The sequence below is a fragment of the Macadamia integrifolia genome, chromosome 1 (assembly GCF_013358625.1).
Source record: "Macadamia integrifolia cultivar HAES 741 chromosome 1, SCU_Mint_v3, whole genome shotgun sequence".
NCBI classification, from domain to species: Eukaryota; Viridiplantae; Streptophyta; class Magnoliopsida; order Proteales; family Proteaceae; genus Macadamia; species Macadamia integrifolia.
The window spans coordinates 28,609,846-28,633,725 of record NC_056557.1 but is presented as its reverse complement, the minus strand read 5'-3'; the positions used below and the strand labels follow the sequence as shown (position 1 = coordinate 28,633,725).

General features: G+C 37.5%; 2 protein-coding genes and 1 non-coding gene across 4 annotated transcripts; 1 reads left to right on the top strand and 2 right to left on the bottom strand.

Moving 5' to 3' along the window:
• Window positions 1-449: 449 nt before the first annotated feature.
• Window positions 450-9,546, bottom strand: LOC122083107. Its single transcript, XM_042650801.1, has 7 exons — window positions 9,218-9,546; window positions 8,455-8,540; window positions 5,549-5,695; window positions 5,330-5,438; window positions 4,879-5,002; window positions 1,213-1,486; window positions 450-870 (listed from the first exon to the last, which is right to left on the bottom strand). Exons 1-7 carry the CDS (start codon window positions 9,339-9,341, stop codon window positions 763-765), a joined length of 972 nt encoding a protein of 323 aa, XP_042506735.1. The 5' UTR covers window positions 9,342-9,546; the 3' UTR covers window positions 450-762.
• Window positions 9,547-9,673: 127 nt separating this feature from the next.
• TRNAV-CAC lies at window positions 9,674-9,747 on the bottom strand. The gene has a single exon. It is a non-coding gene; the product is annotated as a tRNA-Val (tRNA).
• A 3,213-nt stretch (window positions 9,748-12,960) lies between these two features.
• On the top strand, window positions 12,961-22,343 carry LOC122083095 (UBP1-associated protein 2A-like). Of its 2 annotated transcripts, none has more exons than XM_042650790.1 (2): window positions 12,961-14,399; window positions 22,056-22,343. In XM_042650790.1, the coding sequence occupies exon 1, from the start codon at window positions 13,159-13,161 to the stop codon at window positions 14,395-14,397; it is 1,239 nt and encodes a 412-aa protein (XP_042506724.1). In that variant the 5' UTR covers window positions 12,961-13,158; the 3' UTR covers window positions 14,398-14,399; window positions 22,056-22,343. The 2 variants fall into 2 exon arrangements, with proteins under 2 accessions (XP_042506724.1, XP_042506715.1); XM_042650781.1 differs by having other exon boundaries at window positions 12,961-14,402.
• The last annotated feature ends 1,537 nt before the right edge of the window (window positions 22,344-23,880 follow it).

Sequence of the window (23,880 nt, the reverse complement as noted above, 5' to 3'; positions counted from 1 at the left end):
CACATAAGCTAATAAAAAGCATGGTAACTCCCACAAAGTAGTGACGGCAATGACTGACTGCACCCATGAGTGATTTGAAGCAGGTTTAGGAGTTGGGAAGGGCAGCAAGCAAACAGTCAGATTCCTACAACTCAAAAAATGTGGTAGAAGGATAGAATGGCAAAGGAGAACACTTAGTGCACCCTCACCATGTTGCAGTAAAGCTTAAACGAGTTGTATTGTGTGGGTGTTATATCACTGCATCGCTCTAGGGTCACATCCCACCCCAACCAAACTCATTGTCAACTGTGGATATTCAGCCCTAGTCCAAACAAAGATTTTAAAATACCTGTCCACCCAAGTACAGCAGTGTCAATGCACTGGTTTCGGTTTGAACACTGCCAAGTTCAAAAGATGCACACATATTGCACAAATGAAAGAATACAGTACTCCCTTGAAAGAACCCCATGTTGCCAAACCCTACAAATTAGATTTAGTAACAAGTTGTTGCTAGTTATGAGGGTTGACATTGTGATTTCATCCTTTACAATGATCAGTAAAAGGAAATAGTAAGCCAAGCTACATTTCAGGCATACACGGTGATAAGTTGACAACAGCCATTCAACAACATAAAAGGCATCACATACTTCCAAGAAACACCATTTACAAAGCCATTCATTAGCGTAGTTGTGCATAATTCTTAAATGCAGGACTGACTGACCACAGAAGACAGAAAGTTCATCGCTAAATGTTGTTTTCCTCTGATGAATGAAGAAAGCCAAATTACAGGAGACCGAGTGTCTTCAACTGCTGAACATGCTCAGGTGGGAGGGGTGGAGGAGACCAGTTGGAATCTATCGTCTCACCATCAACATCCTCCACAACATACTCCTAATAAAGCAGTAAGTCATTGTCAATCCAATTAGCATGAAAAAATATATATAAGTTACCTTCCAAACCAAATCTCTCTCTCTCGCTCTCTCTCTCTCTCTCTCTCTCTCTCTCTCTCTCTCTCTTAAATCCAGATCTGTTTAAGATGGAGCCTAATGGGCAATGAAAATCTGATGGGACATTCCAAATTGGACAACTAATGATGTCATTGATATATTTATGGCCAGGCCACCTGAAGGTGGTTCTTTTGGCTTAACACAGTATCAGGTGCATAAGAAGAGAAATAGGCATCCAAGACACAATAGCAGAAAAAAGATATGCGTATGTCCAACCATGACTCACTTTTGTTAGCATTCTTTTTGCAAGTATGTGATAGTGACGCTGCCAAATCCTTTGCCCAACCATTGTAGCCACAAGTACGCTGTAGAATATGCCAATAACAGTGAAAAGTCCAAGTACAATTAAACCCATGATAAATAGTAATGGCAACCCTGCTTCACCAGCGCCACCCAAGCAACCACCACATTCACCTGCCGTACTTGCACAACTTTCAAAACATGTGGTACAGTCTGTCCACATACAAAGCGTGCCAGGTAAATGGCAGTCTGCACACATTCTGCAAGTAGAAAAGCAAATTCAAGCTAAAAAAGAGCAGCACATAATTCACGAGTCTTGAAACTGTAAGAATGAGAGAACAATGCTACATATTACCTTTGGTTTTATAGGGTTCTGTCACTATCGTATTAGAAAATGATTGCCTAAAAATAGAACATCTGAATACATCGTGCACATAATGAACCTTAATAGCTATTTACTGAAAACTAATTGTATGAATCCACACCGAATCAATCATCTCTCTGACTCCCTCTCATATAGAAACAGAAAGAACTACACATTTTGCATTCTGACCCCGAAACAAAAATGACTACTCAACTCACTGCAGCACCTTTAAAAATCATCAATCACTGAATCCCTAAATAGCAGCCATAGAATTTATGAACAACTTAATGCTTCTGGGGCATAACTGATCCAGATAAAAATCACAAAACACAGAATTGGGATTATTGGAAATAAGCCTTGAGTGGGTTATTACATTTACATACATGTTGGAACTTTAGTCCAATGAGTTTTCTTGGTAATGTGCCATCTTAATGGGCCTAAATTATGGGTAGGAGCCTAGGAGGTAGGAATACAGGATTTCCCAAGGCCAAGAAAATGGACTACTCATCTTCTTCCCTTTGAATAAGCTATTACTGGTCAATGACTGATCTCTTTCTAGTGGCCAGTGATAGTAGCTCTGATCGATGCAATCAGTGGTGGCTCTCTCCCCCCCTCGGCTCTTAGGTTGGCTAGTTGTTTCTCTTCCTCTATGATTCTCTCTCTTAGGGAGTAGCCAGCAACCATTCGTTTGAGTGGCGAGCAACCTTCCTTTCCTTTCAATAAGCTATATCAGTTAGTTTGATTTTTTATTTCATAAAGTAATTGTTAGTCATTGATTGTTAAGGATAGGATAGAGTCTTGTATGAGTACAACTCCTATTCGTACATTGGATAAAGTTTTAATCATGTGGGACACCGATTCCAACTACTAAAGATAGAGGTTTAGTTATAAGGGTCATCTATTCCTATTATGGATAGAGTTCCCTATATTTATCTTTCCAGTTTCAAGTACACTTTCCTTTCTTATTGCAAGTACACTTTCAGTTTCTATTTAAAGAATGTAAGGCCACAGAGCCCCCAAATGTTTTTTTTTTTTCCTTAATGTTGAATAAAGCTTAGCTTGCTCCCATGTTCTGTGTGATTCAGAATAGCTTCTGTGCGATGCAGTCATGCAGAAGCAACCGTTGGTGAGATGCTAAGTTAGGATTGGTGGGATTCCAATCAAGTTCCAGGTGAGATGCTTGGTTCATATCCATCTATCATTATTCCATTCTTCTTCATCGTATCCACCATCAAATGATGTTAGTATTTTTAAATCTACATCAGAGATTTCAAATCTGATTTCATATTTGGCAATCGGATTACATTCTAAACACACCCACATTTTAAAATCTTGATCTTGTTGCTTTTTTTCTTTGAGTCCTACTTCAAGTTGATTTTCAGTTTCAGATAACATCCTAATACAACTGCTGAATTCTGTTACTGTTTTGAATCATTTTTTTATCATTGATTCAAGGATCTGTAATCGGTATTCAGTTCTGGAAACCTGTTTCAAGTGTCCTCTTGCTAATAAGATACCTCCATAACTCCAGATGTGACCATCAGATTTCAAGATATTTTTCTTTTGCATACAATTCACCTTCACCAGCTTTTGGATAAATCAGAACCTTGAATTATCTGTCATAATAAATCTCTTGAATTCTGGTTTCTAAACCTGTCACTGCGATTCTGGTTTATGTGTGTTTTCATTACCCAGTGACCACGGTAACTAGAAAGCCCACCAAAAACATTAGAGCTGCTCTTCTTCCATCTATATTATGGTTAAAAGGAAGTGGGAACACGAGAAGGGATCATATGTAGGAGCGATTCTTTGGACCGAGCTGAACCTGTTCGAGTGATCTAACCAAGAACCAAGTCCAAGATTGGTATTTGTTCAGTGGAAAATTTAAGATTTATTTTATATGAGAAAGATGTCATCTTTTATTTTTGGGTAGCTATTAGATAAATAGAGAAATTTCCAATTTAAGTTTTCTTGAGTTTCTATTTTCATTAGTCTAAGTTAAGGAAATAAATAGAAGTATTCGATTTTGGGGTTTTATAAATAAAGATGCAAACGATTGGAATAGTAGATTGAATAGAATGGAATAGTTGATTTGTGGTTTGAGAGCCTGCGTGGCTTTGTGGTTTGTGTGAGCTTCTTCCTCCCCCCCCCCTTTTTCTCTTTCTTGTGTGTGAGCTCTCTCTCTACCCCCCCTTTTCTATGCGATCTCTTTCTCTCTTCTTCTGTTGCCGTTCCTTCTCTGTTTCACACGGTAACAGCAGGCCCTCTCTTGGCCTTCATTATCTCTCTCTCCACTCTTTTTTCCTTGAGATTAGGGTTGAAGGAACCCCTTTCCCTTGGTGATTCAAACAGTAGATCCCCTTCCCCATTCTACCTTCTTGCTGTGAATTTCATAGCCCAATTCAGGTCTGGTTGTTAAACCTCCGTCCAGATCTGATTTCGGGCCATTTAATTCCCTTCTGATCTCTATTTGGAGTGTCGCTTGTGTGAAATAGATAAGAGTTATAAATTGTGAGACCCCATACCTGAAGTTTTAGATCAATCAAAGACTTCTTTAGTAGATCTACCAACCGCAATTCTGCAAATTCCTGCTGGGTTCTGGTTCTGATTGTTGAAGGAAGAAACCCTCCCTTCACGTTTTTCCTTTTATTTCCTATTTCCATCTTTTATCTTCCCTTAGTGCCCCTTCTTTTCTCCCATATTCTCTTTTGTCCTTTATTTCCTTTTAGTTCCAAGATTGTCCCCGGCAATAAATAGTAAACCCCTTTCAAGTCCCATTGCTTATCTGGTACAAATACCCCTTGGAATTTCTGGTATATTACGAAATAGCAACTGGTTATTAGATTTGAGCTATTTGTTAATCGGGTGGGCCCATAAGTGAACCCAACAGGGTTTTCGAACCCAAGCTCCACATCACTCAACCTTTGTCATAATTCCCAAAACCCTAGGTCACGCATTCTTTTCCCACTCTGAGAAGCAGTAATTATGTAAAGTTAAGCCCTTGCATGATTTTCTAGCCCAAAAAGAAGTGGCACAGAAGTCATTAACTTAACTAAAATGAAAACATGAAAAATATCACATCAGATCTGATTGCTGAAACAGCATAAACACAAATAACAATACAAAAAAGAGAAATGGATGTGCATATGGGATGAATTTCAATTTCTTGTAAACCAACGCAATCAAATTGCATCAGAATTCAGAACATATATTGGTTTTTAAAAATATTTGGATATACAAAAGTAACACAGAATAAATCTAAACATTACAACTAAAAGGAACTTTTACCCTGGCTGGCAGCAACAAAGACATAATTCTCGGCATGGCTGAGCTAGATCATTACGTACTCTTCGATCATAACAAGTAATGAAGCACCCCGACAATCCCAGCAAAGCAAAAAACAGCAGAGCTCCTTCACTCACCAGAAATTACCATTACCAGTGATGGAAATAATTATTCAGGGAAAAGATAATACAACATGAAATAGGCAGGTACTGGTCTAGAGGTCAATTACAAGACAACATATATGTGCACAAATCATTGAGTACCAGAAGCATTTAAGTTGAATGACAATAAAAAGATTCAAGACTCTCTCACAGATTTAGACTTCCTAAACAAGCAAACCAGGCAAGAAAATTAAATTTTAAACAAAGTTTATGCAAACACTAGCCCTATTAGAATAGGCAGAAGCAACATATCTATTGGCTGCTCGAGTTAATTTCAGGCCTTGAAGATATACCACAAATGTAGTAGAAACTAAGTTGGCTGTCAAAACCCCAAGCCAGACGAAGCCAAAATTGCTGGTAACCATCAATTAAGTACACCAAATATGCCAAGGAAGAAATTACCTGCACACGAAATCATGAATAATATCCGGAAATGCATATAGAGATTTTAACCTTACAATTAAAAAGATTTACAGCACAAGAAAGAAAATGTAGGCAAATCAGTCACCTACAAGTTGAACAGCCAGAAAGATAAATATTATATCTCTAGTTACAAAGAAGCGGAACTTCAAAGTTCGCCATTTCCTATCCGCAAGTACATGCACTCTCAAGTGGTAAGGGGCCTTGCAGGTTGTGCAATGAGCAAATGCAAACCCTTCCTGCAGAAATTAAAATGAGATCATCAAATTCAAATTAAAATAGAGCTAAGCAGCAGGTATAACCTACTATTTGCTAGTCCATGATAATCAACTATTATAAAGAAATATGGCACCTTCGTTCATTCAAACGCTGTTGCTTAAGGTTTCATGAAATGTCCCAAATGATGAACAAAAAGTAATACATACCAAGGCAGAAGTATTACATTGATTTTGAGTGTGTAAGAGAGAGAGAGAGAGACAGAGAGTCAACTGAACATTTAGTGAACCCATACAAAATTGCAATTCATAAGATCATCTTTGTTTCAGACAGAATGTTCAAAGCTCTAGTTTTCATTACATGATGAGAACATCTCCATAGCATACTGCAAGCAAAAAAAAAAAAGCATGGCTAGGTGCCTAGGTCACCTTCAGTCTCCAGATATGGGAAATCAAAAGAAGTGGTGGCACATCACCAAGGCTTGAGAGTACAGGAGGCACATTCCCCTCATTGACTATAAAAGCTCCACCTATGCTCAGGGAATCTTGATTGCCTAAGAAGCTTGCATAAAAATAAAATATGATAATATGGGTTAGGAATGAATTGGGAAAGAGGAGAAATCATCTCTCGTTCCTCTGAAGATGAATCAATGGCGACATAATGCCTTCTCACTTTAGACCATATAACATATATTAACTAATTAACCTTTTTCAATTGACCTCTCGCAAGCCAAATATAGCTTTTGCTTCAGGCCATAATCCTCGACATGATTTTGTGGGGAAATTGATTACAGTGTTGATTCCTATAAAAAATGGAACAGCCTCATGATTCACCTTTGGAAGATAGAACCCATACCATCAATTATAACTTCTAGGATGACTGAAGTGAAAAGCATTGACAAAACAAGCACAATCATGTCCATTTCAGACGCAAGATTGTAGACAAGACCAATTGAGGTTATATTGAAGATTTATCTAATTTTGATATTAAAAAGGAATGAATGACTTAAAAACAACAGAATTTTCTTTCTCCTTTTTTTTAACAGTTTATGTTTTATAGATGTAAAAAATAATAGTTGCCCAATTTTTACAGGTCAATGAATGTGAAGCTTTTTAAAGCATAACATTTAGAGTTTTAGACTTGAAAACCAGTAAAATTGTGTTCCTTATTTTGACCATCTTTCATTCCAAACATGAATTTGAAAAACCAATGAAAGTTAGGAACACATCACTAAGGCCCTCTTTCGAATAATTTATATTTTAATTTTTCACTTCTTGAAATAAGGCAATAAATATGTTTTTTGTCAATAAATTGAAATTGTTTGGTTGCATCAATGGAAAATGATCTCAAGAACAATAAATCCTTTTGGTAGTCCACTTTTGAGAGTAGATAATTTCTATGGTCTACATCTCGCAAAACCAACAGGAAGGCCTCAGCGGGGGTGGGGGCGGGGGCGGGGGCGGGGGCGGAAGCGGAGGCAGGACTTGCAAGGGGTGAGGCGGGATTTGCATAGGGGTATGTAGGGGAGAGAAGGTGCTGTGGAGGGAGGATCCTTTTGTCTTCTCCGTTTGTCCTCCAAGCCAAACGAGAGAGAGAGAGAGAGAGAGAGAGAGATGAGGGTTTTTTAATGAAAGGTACAAATTTTGCCATGCTTTGAGCAAGTGTTTATTAAAAAATTCCATGCAAAATAGGCTGAAGTGGTTTGAGCCTCTGAAATTGAAATAGCTCCTCAGATTTCTATTCAAATTGATCACAATTTCTCTGAAATTGGTTGTAAAAATATACCAAACAGCATTAGAAATTGAAAATAGAAACAATACCAAAGAGGGAAGTGGTATTTAATAAAGAAAAGAAAACAAGAGAAACAAGAAATTTTCAGTTTTAATGGTAAATACAGAAGTGAAAGGAAAACTATAAATTTGAAAGTGGTGGGGAGATAAAATATATCAACAAAGAAGGAGATGAAAAAAAGAACACCATGTATGGAATCATGGGATAAAACCAGAATTCTAGGATCTAGAAATTAAAAAGAGGGGTCTGATGCTAAGGCCTTGAAGACATAGAATTATAGAAATGTAGAATAGATAGAGATAATAACAGGAATTAATTTGTTAAACCAAAATAGAATGATCATGGATTCACCAAAATGTAACAACTTACTAATTACTATAACTCGCTGAACTGCAAATCAGTGAGTAGAGATTTTTGTATGAACCACTTTGTTTTTTTTTTTGGAGGGGTGGGGGGGATTGGTATTGTATGAACATATTTTCAATTCAGAAGGAAGGAAATTCAACTATCATGTCTCTTTCTCCCCCAGCCCTCCAAAAAAGGTCAAAAAGACTTTGTTAAGAAAAACATACACAGAAAAAACGGTGCATAAGATACATTCCAGTTTTAAAAATAATTTCACTGAAGAAGTTCTAAATTATGTCAGTAATTCATATATATCAAAAAGTTGCCTCAAAGACAAACTCTGGTTGGTCACATTCACGCTAAGAACATCTAGAGCCACTTTAGCTCCAGTCGCCAAATATTGAAGTATAACATTATTAACAGACACTTTGACAATACCAGAGTAATCACAGTTTTTCTGTGATCAATACAAAAGATCTGAAATAACAAAGACCGACAATATTCACAATAGGAAACCCACATTTTTTGGAAACAAGGCTAAACATTTTGCGCAGGTAAATGACTTTCAAATGGCATATGGATTGTTTTCCTATTACGTATTTGTTTACTCCACTAGATTAAATGAAACATCACAAAATTATTATACCCTAACAGCTCTCCAGTGATCCAAACATGCGCGGTGAACATATTTCGAAGTTCCTTTGCACTTGCAAGGAGCAATAAAATCCCTACCTGAAAACAAAAATTGAAAATATGTTGGTCATCTCAAATTGTTTCACTCAACTGACAACAAGTTCACAACATTGTGAAAACTGAGAGAAAAATGTAAAAAGGGTATAACAGAAACCAATATAAAGAATAACTACTTTTGGCACCCAAAGAAAGAAAAGGGACCGGGGAAGATGAGCTAATAGTGACAATCCACACAAACCTATAAGAACTATACAGAATCAGCATTTTGGAATTTGGACTAAACCAAAGCCAGGATTACTCATGGTCCCGGTACCAGATTGTGTTGTAATATGCCATACAATAAGGGCAAAGATATTACTATAATTTGTATCGTTCTTCATTCTTCTTTAATGAAATAAAGAAAAATATTATGGGGAATAGCGAAAAAGGTAAAGTTAGAGGGATTAAAGAAAAGCTGGAATTCAAACTGAACTGAAAAGGAAGAAAAATATTATGAAAGACTGCCACCAATATGGGACAAATTCAAGAGGAATGAAATTTTGAAAGAAGTCTCCAGGAAGAAATAATCATCAAAGACTTGCAAGATAATTCATACGACACATAAAGCTATGATTATCTGAATTGGAAAGGTGCTGATAAACAATTCAAGCGCACATTTGCGGAAACCTAAGCATGATCGAAAACAAAAGCAATTGATAGAATTCGAATTCAATTACCATCGGTTTCAAGACAAATTCTGCACTGGATTTGCTCTCCAGGTCCTGCTTCAAGGTCGATCTCGCTTGGTTCAGCGACGGGAGTAGGAGCAAGGAGAGGAGAAGGATTTGCATGATCCGCCATGAAGCAAATGGAGAGTAGAACAAATCAAAATGATGAATTTACTAAGATGAAACTGGGAAGAAGAGAGCCATGACTTGAAAACCTTGATCCCTAACCCTCCCTTCTCCTCTCCCTCTCGTTCTCAGAGGATTATCTTGCCTTTCTAGCGAAGAAGGAAGGAGAAAGAAGAGCTCCTAAAAGTCTCGTTCAGAGAAAACTTCCTGAATTTTATTTGGGGAAAAGCTTACCGTCAGGCGTCAGCCATGGTTGGAAAGGTATCTTTGACTCCGGTATCGACTTGGACCGGACCGGACGATTTGAGATATAAAATGGCCAAAATTAGAATTTATAGTTGTCTGAGCCCGGGTTCGAACCGGGGACCTCTAGTGTGTGAGACTAGCGTGATAACCAACTACACCACCCAGACAAGATGCCTTAAATTATAGGTTAACAAAATAGCAACTTTAGGGAGAGCGTCCTGCAAGTGCCAAACACTGAACCGGATAACCAGACTGAACCAGGAATAAAACCAATAACAACCCAATAAGAAAAACTCTATATAAGCCAAAACTAAACCGGGTCAAAACTGAACAATCCCTTATATTATTTTTCTTGATCATGTTTGAAGATAATCTAACCATTGAGGGTGCTATTATTCCCTCAATCCCTATTGTGCGAAGTTCAAAATGCCCTTGGTATTATTTAAGGAGTTTCATAAATCTACTCCAAGCACAAAATCCGTGGATTACGAAATTCTACCTTCCAATATTAAATAAATAAATTATTTCTTCATAATATGCCATATTTTTTTAATCTAATCGTAACTTATGAGCCACATAACACAGTGGAAGCATGGCCTTCACTTTGTTAAAACAAGCTTCAATATTTTTCCCTTGTTGCAAGTGAGCTACATAGCATATGGTAAAATGAGACATGAAGGTTATGGTATCTATAGAATAACTTTGATCTCTGTTAGATCATGTTTGAATCAGTTGTAAGCGATGAAATGGAACATGCACAATCAAGGCATATAAACCAAATGACTAGATCAACCCCATTGCATATTTGCACCTAAAAAAAAAAAAAAAAAAAACATTGCATATGGTCACATAGTAACTCCTAATCTTCCAAAATTTAAAAAGTAGCTTCTAATCTAATAAAACATGACTCTTGAGTGCTTTTAGAGTTAATAGGATTAGTATTTGAAAAAGAAGCTAATATGAATACAACTAGAAGCAAATATAGCATTTGAGGGCAAGAATTTCTCTGTCATCTTTTGCTGACACAATGTTTCATATTTTTTATTTTTTTTTGGGTGGGTGGTGAACCACACATAGGACAGGTACCACTCTCAAAGCATGTGCATTTATGAAGGTAGGAGATTGTTTAATTCTCGTAACCACTTTAACAACACTATACATAATACATTAGCACATATTGGTCAGTGATTGAACAGTCTAAGACTCTGAACTCATATATGGAGCATGGAGTTTGTTATTGATAATTACTTATCGTAACCACTTCATAAGATCATTTTACATGATTTTAACAGAAATTTATCGATTATTTGGCAAATAGGGGGGTATGTCATAGTTGGAAGACAGGTTTTGACTTGGACAAGTCACTTAAGTCGAGTACAAATAACAAAATTAGGTAAAAATTGTGTAAACTCGATCAAATTGAAAAATGATGAGATTCGATATGAGTCTGTCTTAGTACAAAATAACTTTGTGTTCATGCTTAGTCAAATAAAATTAGCCAAATTCAATTAAATTTTTAAAACCCTCAATCTAAGGTAAATTCGATCTACAATTTGAATTTGTAGTTCAAAATGAAAGGAACATCAGCCATTAGTCCTCACAGCCAAATTTGTAGTGTCAATAATGTATAATAATGATAGGTTATTAAAGCCTGACTTGTACTTGTTGAGAGTATTGGGATGTGGATATTTTTTCTTTCCAAATGTCCCCAATTGACCCAACTTTAGTCTTTAGATTCCATGAGAATGAATGTCCTTGACTAAACAAACCAGGCCTAAGGGATTGCTACAACAATATGGGTGGGGGCACACATATGTTTGTTAAACTAGTGTTGTGACAAATTTTAATCCCAAATTAAATAAATAAGTGAAAATTTACTTTTCGAATAATTAAGAAAAAATTACTCCTCCCACCCCCCCCCCCAAAAAAAAAGAATCATAATTGACCAAGTTCGAGTAATCACAGGATAAGTCCAAGAAAGTAATAGATTTTTTTTTTTCATTTCATTCATAACCAGAAAATCATGTTTTTTTTTTTTTTTTTTTTACTTGACTCACCATTTAGAAAACCTGATATCTCGGCCTAGTCAAACCTAGTTAGGGCGAGTCCTTTATTATTATTATTAATATTATTATTATTATTATTATTTGTTTTACAGTAAATACATATCAATTGGTTGAAAAAATATATATATTAAGAACAAAATATTATAAAGAATACAAGAAAAAACACATCATGGATTTGTTGTTCTTCAATGAAAAGTTTGAGAGAAATTTTATAAAACTAATATTGTATATATTACGAATTCAATGTTCATCTAAATTTTCTATTTATAACTGAATAATGGTTCATAAATGGGCAAACCATAAAGGGAATCCTCTCCATCTCCGTCCCCCAAAAAGGGTTGGGGTCCTTGGGGATCAATGTGACTCATTAAGTAAATATATATTATTCTTGGAGTATACAATCCATAAAGCTCCATCTTGTACATAATTTAGTTTAAGGGCAATTTGATATGCACCAGCGTGCAACTTCTACTTGAAGAGCATGCACTAAGAGTCAGTGGATCGACTCCTCTCACATGGGTGTGTGAGTTTGTATCCCTCGTCTCCCTATGATGTGCATGAGTAAAATCCCCTTGGATAATTTCTTAGGAAAAAAAAAAAAAATACAACTTGAAAAAATGAGAAGAAAACAAAGAAGCTTCAAGAGTCATGACTGTCAATAAGTTGTGAAGTGACTTATAGGTTTTTTCATTTTTTTCTCTAAAAAACTATCAAAGAAAACGAATGAATGAATGATCAATCAGAGGTTTTTAAAATTTTGCTTAATTCAAGTGGAATAGTTTAATGATTTTTTTTTCTTTTTAGAATTGTCGATTTCTGTTGTGTTTAATCTAAAAAGATAAAATCTCTTTTGACTCAGATGAACTTTGATTGACTATTGTCATTTTTTAGGGATAAAAAACTTATGTCCATGAGAGGCCCCATGACCATAGACATAAGAGTATGCAATAACCACTGTGTCCCCGAGTGTGGTGCAAGGGCCTCTCTTGTGGACAAAAAACATTTTCATCAATTTTTATCTTCACTTAAGCTATATTTGATAGCTAAGAGAAGAAAAAAAAAAAAAAAAAAAATAAATGTACTATTTTATTGGTTTAAGAAATTTTCATTGTGTTTGATATATCTTGAATTGAGATTTTTTTTTTTTTTTTGTGAATTTCAAAATTCACCATAAAAATGAATGAAATTTTGTTTTGCTTTAAAAAAAAAAAAAGGGTGCAAAAAACACAATAAAATATATATTTTTTCCTTTAATCAGTTATCAAACAGACATAAATTTTTTTTTTGTCATTTTATTTCTTTTATTATCTTTTCTTTCCAGCTATATCCTTTTATTCTCTTGGCTACAAACAGCGTGTGTATGCGACTCTTGACAACTAGCCCAGGCAAAATCCCATTCCCAAAGTCCAAAAACCCTAACCCGCGCGTTGAATTCCTGCCGAGCAAGAAGTACTACACGGAGAGTACTGGTGCCTCTCCACCACTCCCCTCTGCGGTGAAGGTGAAATTTCCATGGCGAAGAACAAAAACAAGAAGCGAAAGCTCTCGAAGACACCGATCAAAAAATTCCAGAAGAAAGTAGAGAAGCAGAAGAAGAAGAAGAAGCAGGTCGAGAAAGCCCCTGTTCTAGTGAAGGAGGAAGACTCTGATGACTCATTATCTGAACCCGAATTGGAGTCCGAGAAGTTTCAGAAGCTCATCGAACCCTACACCAAAGATCAATTGATCGAATTTATCTGCGACGCCGCTGTTAACGACTCTACTATCCTCCAGAGAATTCGTTCTACCGCCGATCGTGATATCTCCCACCGCAAGATCTTCGTTCACGGCCTTGGCTGGGACACTACCCGTGAAACCCTAATGTCCGCTTTCAATTCCTACGGTGAGATCGAGGACTTGAATGTTGTCATCGACAGGGCAACCGGTAAGGCAAAAGGGTATGGTTTCGTTTTATTTAAGACTCGCGCGGCCGCAAATAAAGCTTTGAAACAGCCCCAAAAGAAGATCAACAATCGCGTTACCTCGTGTCAATTAGCTTCTATCGGGCCGGCTCCTCCTATCCAGAAGGATGATACGACGGGTCGAAAGATCTATGTCAGCAATGTTCCTTCTGACGCGGACCCAGAGAAGCTTCGGACATTCTTTGCCAAGTTTGGCGAGATCGAGACGGGTCCGATGGGTTTCGATTCCTCAACGGGGAAGTCTCGAGGGTTTGCTCTATTTGTATATAAGACGCAAGAGGGAGCTAAGAAGGTTCTTCAGGAACCGTACAAGATGTTCGAGGGGCATCAGTTACACTGTCAGAGGGCCTCTGAGAACAAGACCAAGCCTGCAGTGGCAGTGCAGCAGCCTGTGCAAACTCCGGTACTAGCTGCTGTGGCAGCTTCGCAAAATTTGGCTTTATTTAGTCAGCACCCAACTCTTAATCCATTGTATGGTGGGTTGATTGGGAACCCAAATGCTGGGTTGGTTGCAGGCTCTTTCCACCCCATGATGGCAGGTGCTCTGAATCCCGTTGCGATTCCATCTACTCAAGTGGCTGGGAGTTCTTTCGGGACTGCCATGGGGTTAGGAGGATATGGCCCATCGCATAGTTTGGCTACTTTTGAGGGTAATCCTTCATTGCTTGGGCCGTATGGTTCTAGTGCCACATCTTTGCAAGGTCTGCAATCTTATCAAAGTTCAAACATGCAGCCATTTTACGGAAGGAACCATCCGACTGCCGGGGCTTTTCCTGGTTATCCATCTTAGAGGTGGTAAGGTCTATCCAGTCATCTTTTTAATAACTTTAATGAACCTATTTTAAAGTTATTTTATACAGTATTTTTCTGTTATGTCAAATATGTATCTTTCACCTTTTTTCCCTTGTTATTTTGTTTTCAATACTATCTGATTTACTCATATCTTGGAACATTTCAGTGACTTTGCCTCCCAACACCCCCCCCCACCCATAAAAAGGGGGGGGGGGGGGAATAGAGGAGCTTTATACTTGTTATTTTTTCTTTTTAAACCTTTTAACCCAATTTTCGCTGGAATCGTTCTTTGCCTTTCAATTATTTTTCTGATTGTTGATTTTATATGCCATCTTTTGTAGACGATGATAATGATAATGATATTATTATTATTATGAAGCTTACTTTATTTTTTATTTTCCATTTTTTGTTGAGATTTGGAAGCTTGGTTGACTTTTAAGCTTTTATAGACAAGTGGTTCACATTACTCTCTGGGCCTAACTTCATGTGGTAAGTTGCAGACTGGAGGAGTTTAGTTGGTATGGGTTAAATAGAACTTTGAAAAATGATGGAAAAGTCCACATTGGGAATACTGAAGGTCAATAACAAAAGAGAAGAGTCCAATAGTCAGTTGGATATATGGTTGAGTTTAACCATAAGTTTCAATATGTAACCCCATAGGTCGTGCATCTATCCAATGGTCAGAATGGCTAGATAAACCTTCCACATAGCTCAAATTGGTGACACATTCCGAGAAGCTTTTCTAAGTGACTGACTTAAAAAACCTTTTCCATATGATCGATCTTGCTGTTGTTATTATTATGGTTATTTCTCTTGCTAATTTGTTATTTTGATACAAGTAGGCACACTTATAGTCCATATTTTGTCAATCAATAATCTCTTATAACTTCACACTTCATAGTTGTAACAATTCCATAGTAAACAAAATTTATTTTCACTTTGATTACTTAATTTTGATTGGTCCTTCAGTGATTTGGTCCTTGTAAGAGTAGAAAAGAAACTTCCCCCACCCCTTCTTGCTGTGGGGAAGACTTTCCAAAGTTGATGTCTATCTTGGAGCTCTCACCGTGATAGTATTAATCAGCCTTTCCATTGTCATTTGTGTTCATGGAAATTCTATTCTTTCTTTTCTTCCCATATTGTCCAAACACCTACAATCACTTTATAGCTTATAAGGCCCCTTTTTTTTTGGTTGGTATTATTATAGGGTGGGAATGAATAGTGTGGGATTACCTGACGTCTCTTCCATGGCTGTGGTAAATAGCATTGTTTGGATACCGAAGCGGGAATATGATCGGAATGTAGTCAGAGCGTCAGTCTGTCTTCTCCACCCCTTTGCTATGAAGTCCCACCAAATCGGTGGGACTCATTCTACTATTCACTGGCAAACCTTCAATGACTCTCTCTCTCTCTCTTCAGCGGTTTGAAACCCTTGAACCCAGAGTCAAGGGCAACTCCTTCATCGATGTCGCTTAGCTGCCACCACCTGTTTTGATGGAAAGCTTTTTAATGCCATTAGATTACAGTTTTCAGTTTCTACTTCTAGGAGAAGAACAGAGAATCCTTGCAACATGTGCTTGGAGAAACGATTCATGGGGGTCTGAATTCCTGCAACCTGTGCTTGGAGAAATGATTCACTCACAAATTGAATGGAGAATCGATTCAGTGGTTATTGGAGCAGGTTCCCCCTAAGTTCGTTATCCCCAAACCTAGAACACATCAATCCAAAAGACTTTTGGCTGGGAACTCCTCCAACTATTAAGCTCCCTAACCCATCTCTATCGCTTACCTTGAACCTGAAGACAATGGTGCCACGCTTGTTGCCCTTCGCCTCTTCTATCTGCTTTTGACGATGCTGAACCGGTGATGTCCGTTGGCAAAACCATCCTAGGGTTTGATGTGGGGAGTCCTTGGCCGAGGTTTTGACGTAGAGATTTGCACTTATATCGCATGCATCGACTATCTTCTACGGTACTTCCGCGACATGAGCGCCCATCTCTGATCCCTCTGCCCTCTCTCCCTCTTTGAAAAACACTTGCAAGTCATTGATCGCATAGCAACGACAAAGAACACCATCATTCTGCCTCTCTCTCTCTCTCTCTCTTTCACTTTCACTCACTCACTCTATGAGATTCTCAAACCATCCCACATAACCTTCTCTCTGAGATTCTCAAACCATCTCACATAACCAAACAAGGTGGGGTGGGATGGGATGCTACAATAAATCCAACCATCCTTGTCTCTTACCCCACTATATTGTGGGACTCACAAGTCACATCTCAGGTTATCCCACCCCATATTCCCTTCTAAACAAACAAGGCCTAAAGGTTTCTCCATCCTTATGGAACTGAATGCTAAATAAACAATGAATCATCATGTTTGTAGGATGATTGTTGTTACAGTGATGAAGTTTGGATGATGAGTTGCAAGATTAGGTGGTGTAGAATGAAAGATAGCCTTATTTGATAAGTTGGCTTTATATTATTTCGATTATACTTCTACATCCTAGATTCTTCCTTCCCTTTTGAACTTAACTGCTGTTCTGCCATTGGATATGTTTACTCTTTTCAAAAGGATTTTGAACTTTAATTATGGAATTGCCATTATCTTCTGATATTTAGACTCTTGTAATTCAAGTGTGCCCGTAGCGAACACAAAGCAGGGTTTTGTGACCCGGGATTATATCAATTTCATTCATAGGGGTAGTGTTAGAAGGTTTTAACCCTTCAAATAGGTTGAACATAGATTGTTAAATCATAATAATAAACGATGATGATGATGATGATGATTGGAATTAAACTGCAAGTGAGTTTTAAATATATACCATGTGGTAATTCGGGTGGGTTCCTAATTCTGTGGACAGGTGGACCATTAGGTCACCTGCCCAAATTTAAAGTTTCAGCTTAATCGGAGTTTGCCAAGTGGCAAATAAAGCTTTGAAAATTCAGGATTATGGAAAGTGCACATAAGTGGTTGGAGTAACTGTAGGTGTGCATGGGCATGCATGGGATGCATGCCAATACATGGGAGGGTATTTGATTGAGTTAGGGTCTAAAATTTGACACGTTGCCTATCCGGACCATTCTCCTTTTATCCAACAATTAGATTGCTATATTATTCTTCAATGTGGTAAAAATGAAGCATCGACTCAGAGATTCCATTCCAAGTGTGCTGCTTAGATGAATTTTCCCCGAAAGTAATAACAATAACAATAACAATGTGAATTATTTTTGTCACAACTCACAAGGGTCTGTTATTTTTCCAGACATTTCAGGGCATCTATTCTGCCATGTGGAAAGATGATGTGTCCATTCTGACTATTGGATAAAGAGGAAATGGTCTAGATTAGCTACATGTCAAATACCAGGATCTAATTCAATCAAATACCCTTCCTTGTATTGGCATGCACTTGTGTATGTCCAACCATGTGTATCCGTACTTTATAAACTATTGTGCAGAGTCCCAACTCTGAGCAGGAAGACATGGTTTAGATTAGAAGAACCATTAAAACCATGTGTTACAGAAGGTGATCATGAATTACAGCTAGCACACTTCTATTGTTACATGGATAACTACCCTAAAAATAATAGTAGTAGTAATAGTAATGATGATCATATCATTATCATCATCATCATGTTGATAATAGTAACAGTAAAAAAAATAAAAATAATTATGATAGTAATTAGTGCTGATGGAACTAATATGGGCCTATTGTGTTCCCTGGAAACTAAAGATGGTGATGTAGATGTTGATCCCATATTTGGCATGCACTATCAAAGGAGGAAGAAACGACAGTATGCAGTCTAGCACTAGATCCTATTAAGCAACCCAAGTTGCAGCCCGGCTGACAAAGTTGGGTCAGTTTTATTTTAATTTAGTTTTGATGTTCCGGTTTAGCCCATCAGCCCATCAAGCATCTATCCACGAGTACTGTTCATATGAACCGTAGCACAGGATGTAAACAGCAAGGAGGAGTTTCTACCAAATTCTATTTGGTGGGTGAATGGTCAACACCAAAGGCTACAAGTGTAGTATGCTCTGGAAGGGTTTTTTTAGCCTCCATTGCTAGAAGGGTCTTTTCTTAGCCTTTAAGGCTTAGGTGATGGACTAGAAGAGTCCTTTGGATTTTCCAGCCTCCAAAGCAACAGTTTCAGTTGTGGATTGTTTGACTTATGTAACAGCCTATCCTATAAATAAAAAGTTGTAGCTGTAAGTAAGAGAGAAGTGGATGAATAAAAAACTTGCATCTTTGTTTGCTTGAATCTGAGAGAGCTTTTGTTTCTCAACAACTGAGATAGCTGTGGGTGCGAGGCTCAAGGCTGAGAAAGCCTACGTGATGTAGATAAGTCACTTAATCGGCTTATTTTATCGTCAATAAGCCTTGTATTGAGCTATGTATGTGTTGGGCCGTGGATCCCATGGGTTTTCTTTATAATGGGCCACTTTAATGGGCCTAAACTATGGGTAGAAAGTAAGAAAACGTGATTTAATTTATTAGTTTAGTTAAAGTCCTGTTTTGAGTCTATTTTCTTTGTTATTTCAGTTTCCTAGTCAGTTTAGGCTTCCCAATTAGTTAAGGATTGGGTTAGGTCTTTCCTTTTTAGTGTTTGAGTCAGTTTTAAGTCTTCTATATAAGTTTGTAAGGGGCTGCAACATTGAAGACGGATTTATTAATGAAAAAAAGAAAAAAAAAAGAGAAAGCTTTGTGCTGGAAAACTGTGAGATGCAGTGTTGTGAGAGACAACTTGGGTGAGATGCCTGTGGGAAGAGTGAGATACTGGACCCAACCTATTCCCCTACCCCCATTCTTCACTTCATTATCTTATTTCTGTTTTGTTCATACTATCGGTCATACTATCTTATTTTATTGAATTTCTTAAAGATCCTACCTAGGATTGGATCACTTGTGACCCAATATTACATTATTGTCCACTAGTGATTCGATCTTACATTAATTGGTATCAGAGCCTAGCTAGACCAAAGATGGAGCCACGTGAATTTCATGAGAAACTTTCTTCATACATCTTCGTTGAATGGATATATGAATTAGATGTCTACTTTGACTCTTACAACCTGACAGAGACACGACTTCGATATGCTTTCTCCCAAATGAGTGATTATGCTCAAATCAAATGGAGAGTATCTCACTATTCCCTAGGGCATCTCACCCAAGCTGTCTCACAGCACTGCGTCTCACAGATTTCCAGCATGAATCTTTTTTTTTTTTTATTAATAAATTCGTGTTCAATGCTGTAGCCCTTACAACTACCTTCGAAGTATTTCAGGTTCTCTATTCCTTTTCCCTTATTATTATTCAATTTGTTCCAGTATCCTGTGGAGGTTATATACCTCTTGAAGACCTCAACCTAGGAGGTGCTTAAGTTGTTACAGTTCCAGAATTCTAGTCGACAACCTTTGTTCAGAATTTGCTAGGCAGACCATCGCATCCTAACCTTAGCTCTATTGCTGCTCCAGTTTTGGGTTCATTTCGATCCTATTGTAGAGCTGGTTTTATCTTAACTGACATCTACATTAATTGATATGAGAGCCATGGCTGAAAGTTCCGATCAAAGTCAACTGGTTGCAATCCTCACTTCTATACAGCTGCTTGCAGATCGGGTGGCTGCGGTAGAAGCTTCGCAAGCCCAACAAGCAAAAACTCAGCAGTCCACTGCCAACACCATGTCCAATCGTGGCCCTATACTTGCCCTTCGTCTGGCAAGGCAAGTAATCACCAATGAGTCGTACGACAGAGACAAAGAAGACGAAGCATATCATCATCAGCCCGATGATAAGCATAAGGTGAAGCTGGACTTGAAGGAGTACAACAGGAAGCACGACCCTATTGCTTTCCATAATTGGCTTAACGCCCTAGATGACTACTTCAAGTGGTATCGTCAATCGGAGGAACACAAGATGCAATTGGCTTTGACAAAGCTCATCGGAGGAGCTAAGGATTGGTGGTGCACCCAAGAGGATAGAATGGTACGACAATATACGGAGCCGCGTACTTGGGAGGATATGAAAGACATTCTAAAGGATAAATTTTTTCCCCCTTCATTCTTCCCCCGACTACGCGACCAACTCAACACCATCCGTCAAGGTAACCTAACGGTGGAAGAATATGCTGACAGATTTAATCAATTAATCCAACGTGCAGGTGTTAGTGAGGATGATGAGCAACTCTTATCCTGGTTCAAATTGGGTTTAAGACGTGACAATCGGGACAAGCTTGGTGTGATCGAGTTGCATAACTTGGCCGATTGTGTTGAAAAGGCCTTGGATGTGGAAGATTTGATCAAAGCAGCCCCACGTCGTTTCAACAACAGTCCATTGAAGCTAGAAGGACATTCATTCCCACCCCACCAAACAACTACCTTACCTGAGCTCCACAAGTTACACCGGATAAGGGTAAGGCTCCTATGATCACAGGAGACAAACCAACTACATGATGCTATCATTGCAATGGCATCGGCCATTATGCAAGGTTTTGTCCGAAGCATGGAAAGGCTAATTCTATTATTACATCCATTGAATCTAAACCGGAGATGCTCGTGTGTGAGCCACAAAATGATGATGAATGGACTGCCGATGCAGCTATGGAAGGTGAAGATCTAGGCAACCGACAAGAGGATGATTATGAGGAGAACCTCTATGAGCTTAATGTCATTTCAAAAATTCTGGTGGCGGAGTCAAAAAGAGAAGTTTGGAAGAGACACTGCATATTTTATACCTTGATGACTAGTGGTCCTAAACCGGCACAAGTCATTGTGGACAGCGGAAGTTGCGTCATTGTGGTTTCTCAAGCCTTCGTTATGGATGGCCATCTCAAGCATGAGCCATACCCACAACCATACAAAGTACTTTACTTATAGCAACACTTTAGAAGTTAACAAACGTTGCCCCGTGCCCGTGAAAATTTCAGATTATGAGGAAGAAGTTTGGTGCGACGTAGTTCCCATGGTGTTAACTGATGTGTTGCTTGGAAGACCGTGGATGTTTGGCAGCAGTGTTTTAGTTGGGGGTACAAAGAATCAATGCTTCTTTGACTTCAATTGAAAGCTCCTAATGCTGAACCCTCTCAATGTGCAATTGATAGAGGAAAAGTTACATGCAGCCCAACAAAAAAGACAGCAGATTTAAATTCCATTGTGTTATTTTCTTAAGTAATTTTTATTAAATAAAGAGAAGGATTGCTAAGGACAATTATTTGCTTTGTCTGCAATTTGACATGCTTGCCGTATTTAGCAAGAAAACTTACAACATTTTGGCCCTCCTAAGGTAATGAAAATTAACTCACTAACGATACCCAGTATTTGTTATATCTTCTTTATATATTAAATATAGGGAAAAATTTCCTAGATCTACTAGATAAGAAAATTAATTACAAAACAAATTTTGTAATTATTGTTTAATCTAGTAGACCTAGGAAGTTGTCCTTTAAATATAGGCATTAATATCATATTAGTTTCTATTACTCTAAAATATTTTCAAAATAATTACTTTAAATGGTTAGTTTGGATGGTCATGGTTTGTGTTTTAGCTGCCCTGAGTGCTGCTTCATTTTGGAAGTTTAATATCTCCAATTAATTTAGAGGGGCAATTACCAAGCTCTTTAGTTAATCACTCTTGACACTGTGAGCTCATTATTTGCAGATGAAGTGCAGCTGAGCTAAGGAGGATTATGTTGATGCAATGTTGGAGCAAATTTTTCGAAGAGCATATTCTGGTTCAGTTTCACAGGCTTAGAAGGCTTAATGATAGCAAGAAAACGAACTTTTCTCTGTTTTTCTTGTAGGTTCTCTTATAGGTTTATATAGTTTTCTTTTTATAGTTATTTTTTTTCCATTTTTAACTTTTTTATCTTGCACTTTCTTGTCCAACTTCTCAGGATTTCTATATTTTCTATGATAATTTTGCTGTTTAATATCGGCCACACATTCATTTTCACTTCCTTCATGGTCTTTCCTGGGCGTTTGATTAGAATTTTAAACTTTTTACTACATTTTGACCTCTATCTATTCTTATCAAAGGTGTTTGGTGTGGATTTGAAATGCTATTTTACATTTTTTTTTTTTTTTTTTTTTTACATATTTACTTGTTTTTATAATTTGATTGTAAATTTGGTAGTCAGCAAGACAACATGTTTGGATACACTGTTTGGGAGGTGGTGTAGTCCAACCGCCATTGTGCTATTCCTACTGCAACAGGGGGTTGTGTAGTTTATTACTGCTTGTGCCAGCTTGCTTGACGCCCAAATTTGGGGCATAGTTAGCCCGCCTCTCTTCTCTTCTATCCATTTGTTCGAATTTCAGGCTAAATGGAGTTTGCCATGTGGGAGAATAAAGCATAAAAAAAATGTTTGAAAGGCCAATGTAGGAGCAAAATGGTGACATCATCCCGCCACATGGCTCAACAAGCCTGCACCATTTGCTGGATCTAGCATAACACAATTGCACTACCTTTTATACATATTGTTCTATTAGAGTGAATATGTAATGCATTTGTAATCTTCAAATTTTCCATTTTAAATCCTTTTTAATTCATTATGCCCTTATTACTCTGTTTCTGCTTGTGTTTGAGTTGCTGTTACCCTTCCATACGTCTTTTAATTTTTAATCACTTGTGAGGTTGTTGAACCTTTAATAAGAGGTTATGTTTGAAAACTGTGTTAAATATTTTGGATTTTGTTTTTGTAAGTGTGGTTTGGACAACACTTTTTATTGAAGTTTTTAATTAAAATATTTTTTTTCGACAGTTCATTCCCCAAATCTAACTAGTACTGATGATTTAAGTGATCCTATTGGTACTGGTTTACTTAATTAACTTGTCGACTGAAATAGTGTGTTTCGTCTATATTGCCTTAAACCTCACTGGAAGCTTGTCATTTCTATAACATGCTTCTTATTTTACCTGGTGTCGGTCTTTATGCTTACAAGCTTCCTTGTAAAGCATATCGTGAATTTCACTTGATACTTTTACTCATTTGCTATTTCGTTTTCTTTCACTGGCAATCCTTCCCCTCCTTGGCAACTCAGGGAGACAATGGTTTGGCCTTTGAATGCTTCCCAGTTGTTGGTTTTTTCTTTGTTAAGTTACCATTCCTTCTGTACTGATTGGTGCTGGCATTGTTCTGTCTTTATTTTATTGATCATGATAATTTTGTGAATTTCTGGTTGAGAGTTAATCAATGGAGGTTGTGCTAGCTGTAATTCATGATCAGATATAAGAGTTTTGTGCTTTTATAATGTAGTCCTTTCATCTTGAAATATTATTTTCAATTGAGACTAGAGAAGGTGACTGCTAGCTCTAGATGACTTTTGCAAGTTTTGATGGAGTAAACAAAGGATCATGATATCTTTATGGACGTTTTAGCAATTCACTTGAAGGACTATGATTTTCAACTGATTCTTTTGAACGTTTGAGTACTTGAGTTGTTTTAGCATGTCCTTTAGATGATTAGGATTTTGTTGAATTTCAT

What these genes read in the sequence shown, in the direction of transcription:
- LOC122083107 (XM_042650801.1), bottom strand. Translation starts at nt 9,341, where the DNA reads ATGGCGGATCATGCAAATCCTTCTCCTCTCCTTGCTCCTACTCCCGTC. An exon ending in AATTTGTCTTGAAACCGATG is followed by an intron (nt 8,541 to 9,217) that starts GTAATTGAATTC and finishes TTTTGTTTTCAG; the next exon opens with GTAGGGATTTTATTGCTCCT. An exon ending in ATCACTGGAGAGCTGTTAGG is followed by an intron (nt 5,696 to 8,454) that starts GTATAATAATTT and finishes TAATTTCTGCAG; the next exon opens with GAAGGGTTTGCATTTGCTCA.
- LOC122083095 (XM_042650790.1), top strand. Translation starts at nt 13,159, where the DNA reads ATGGCGAAGAACAAAAACAAGAAGCGAAAGCTCTCGAAGACACCGATC.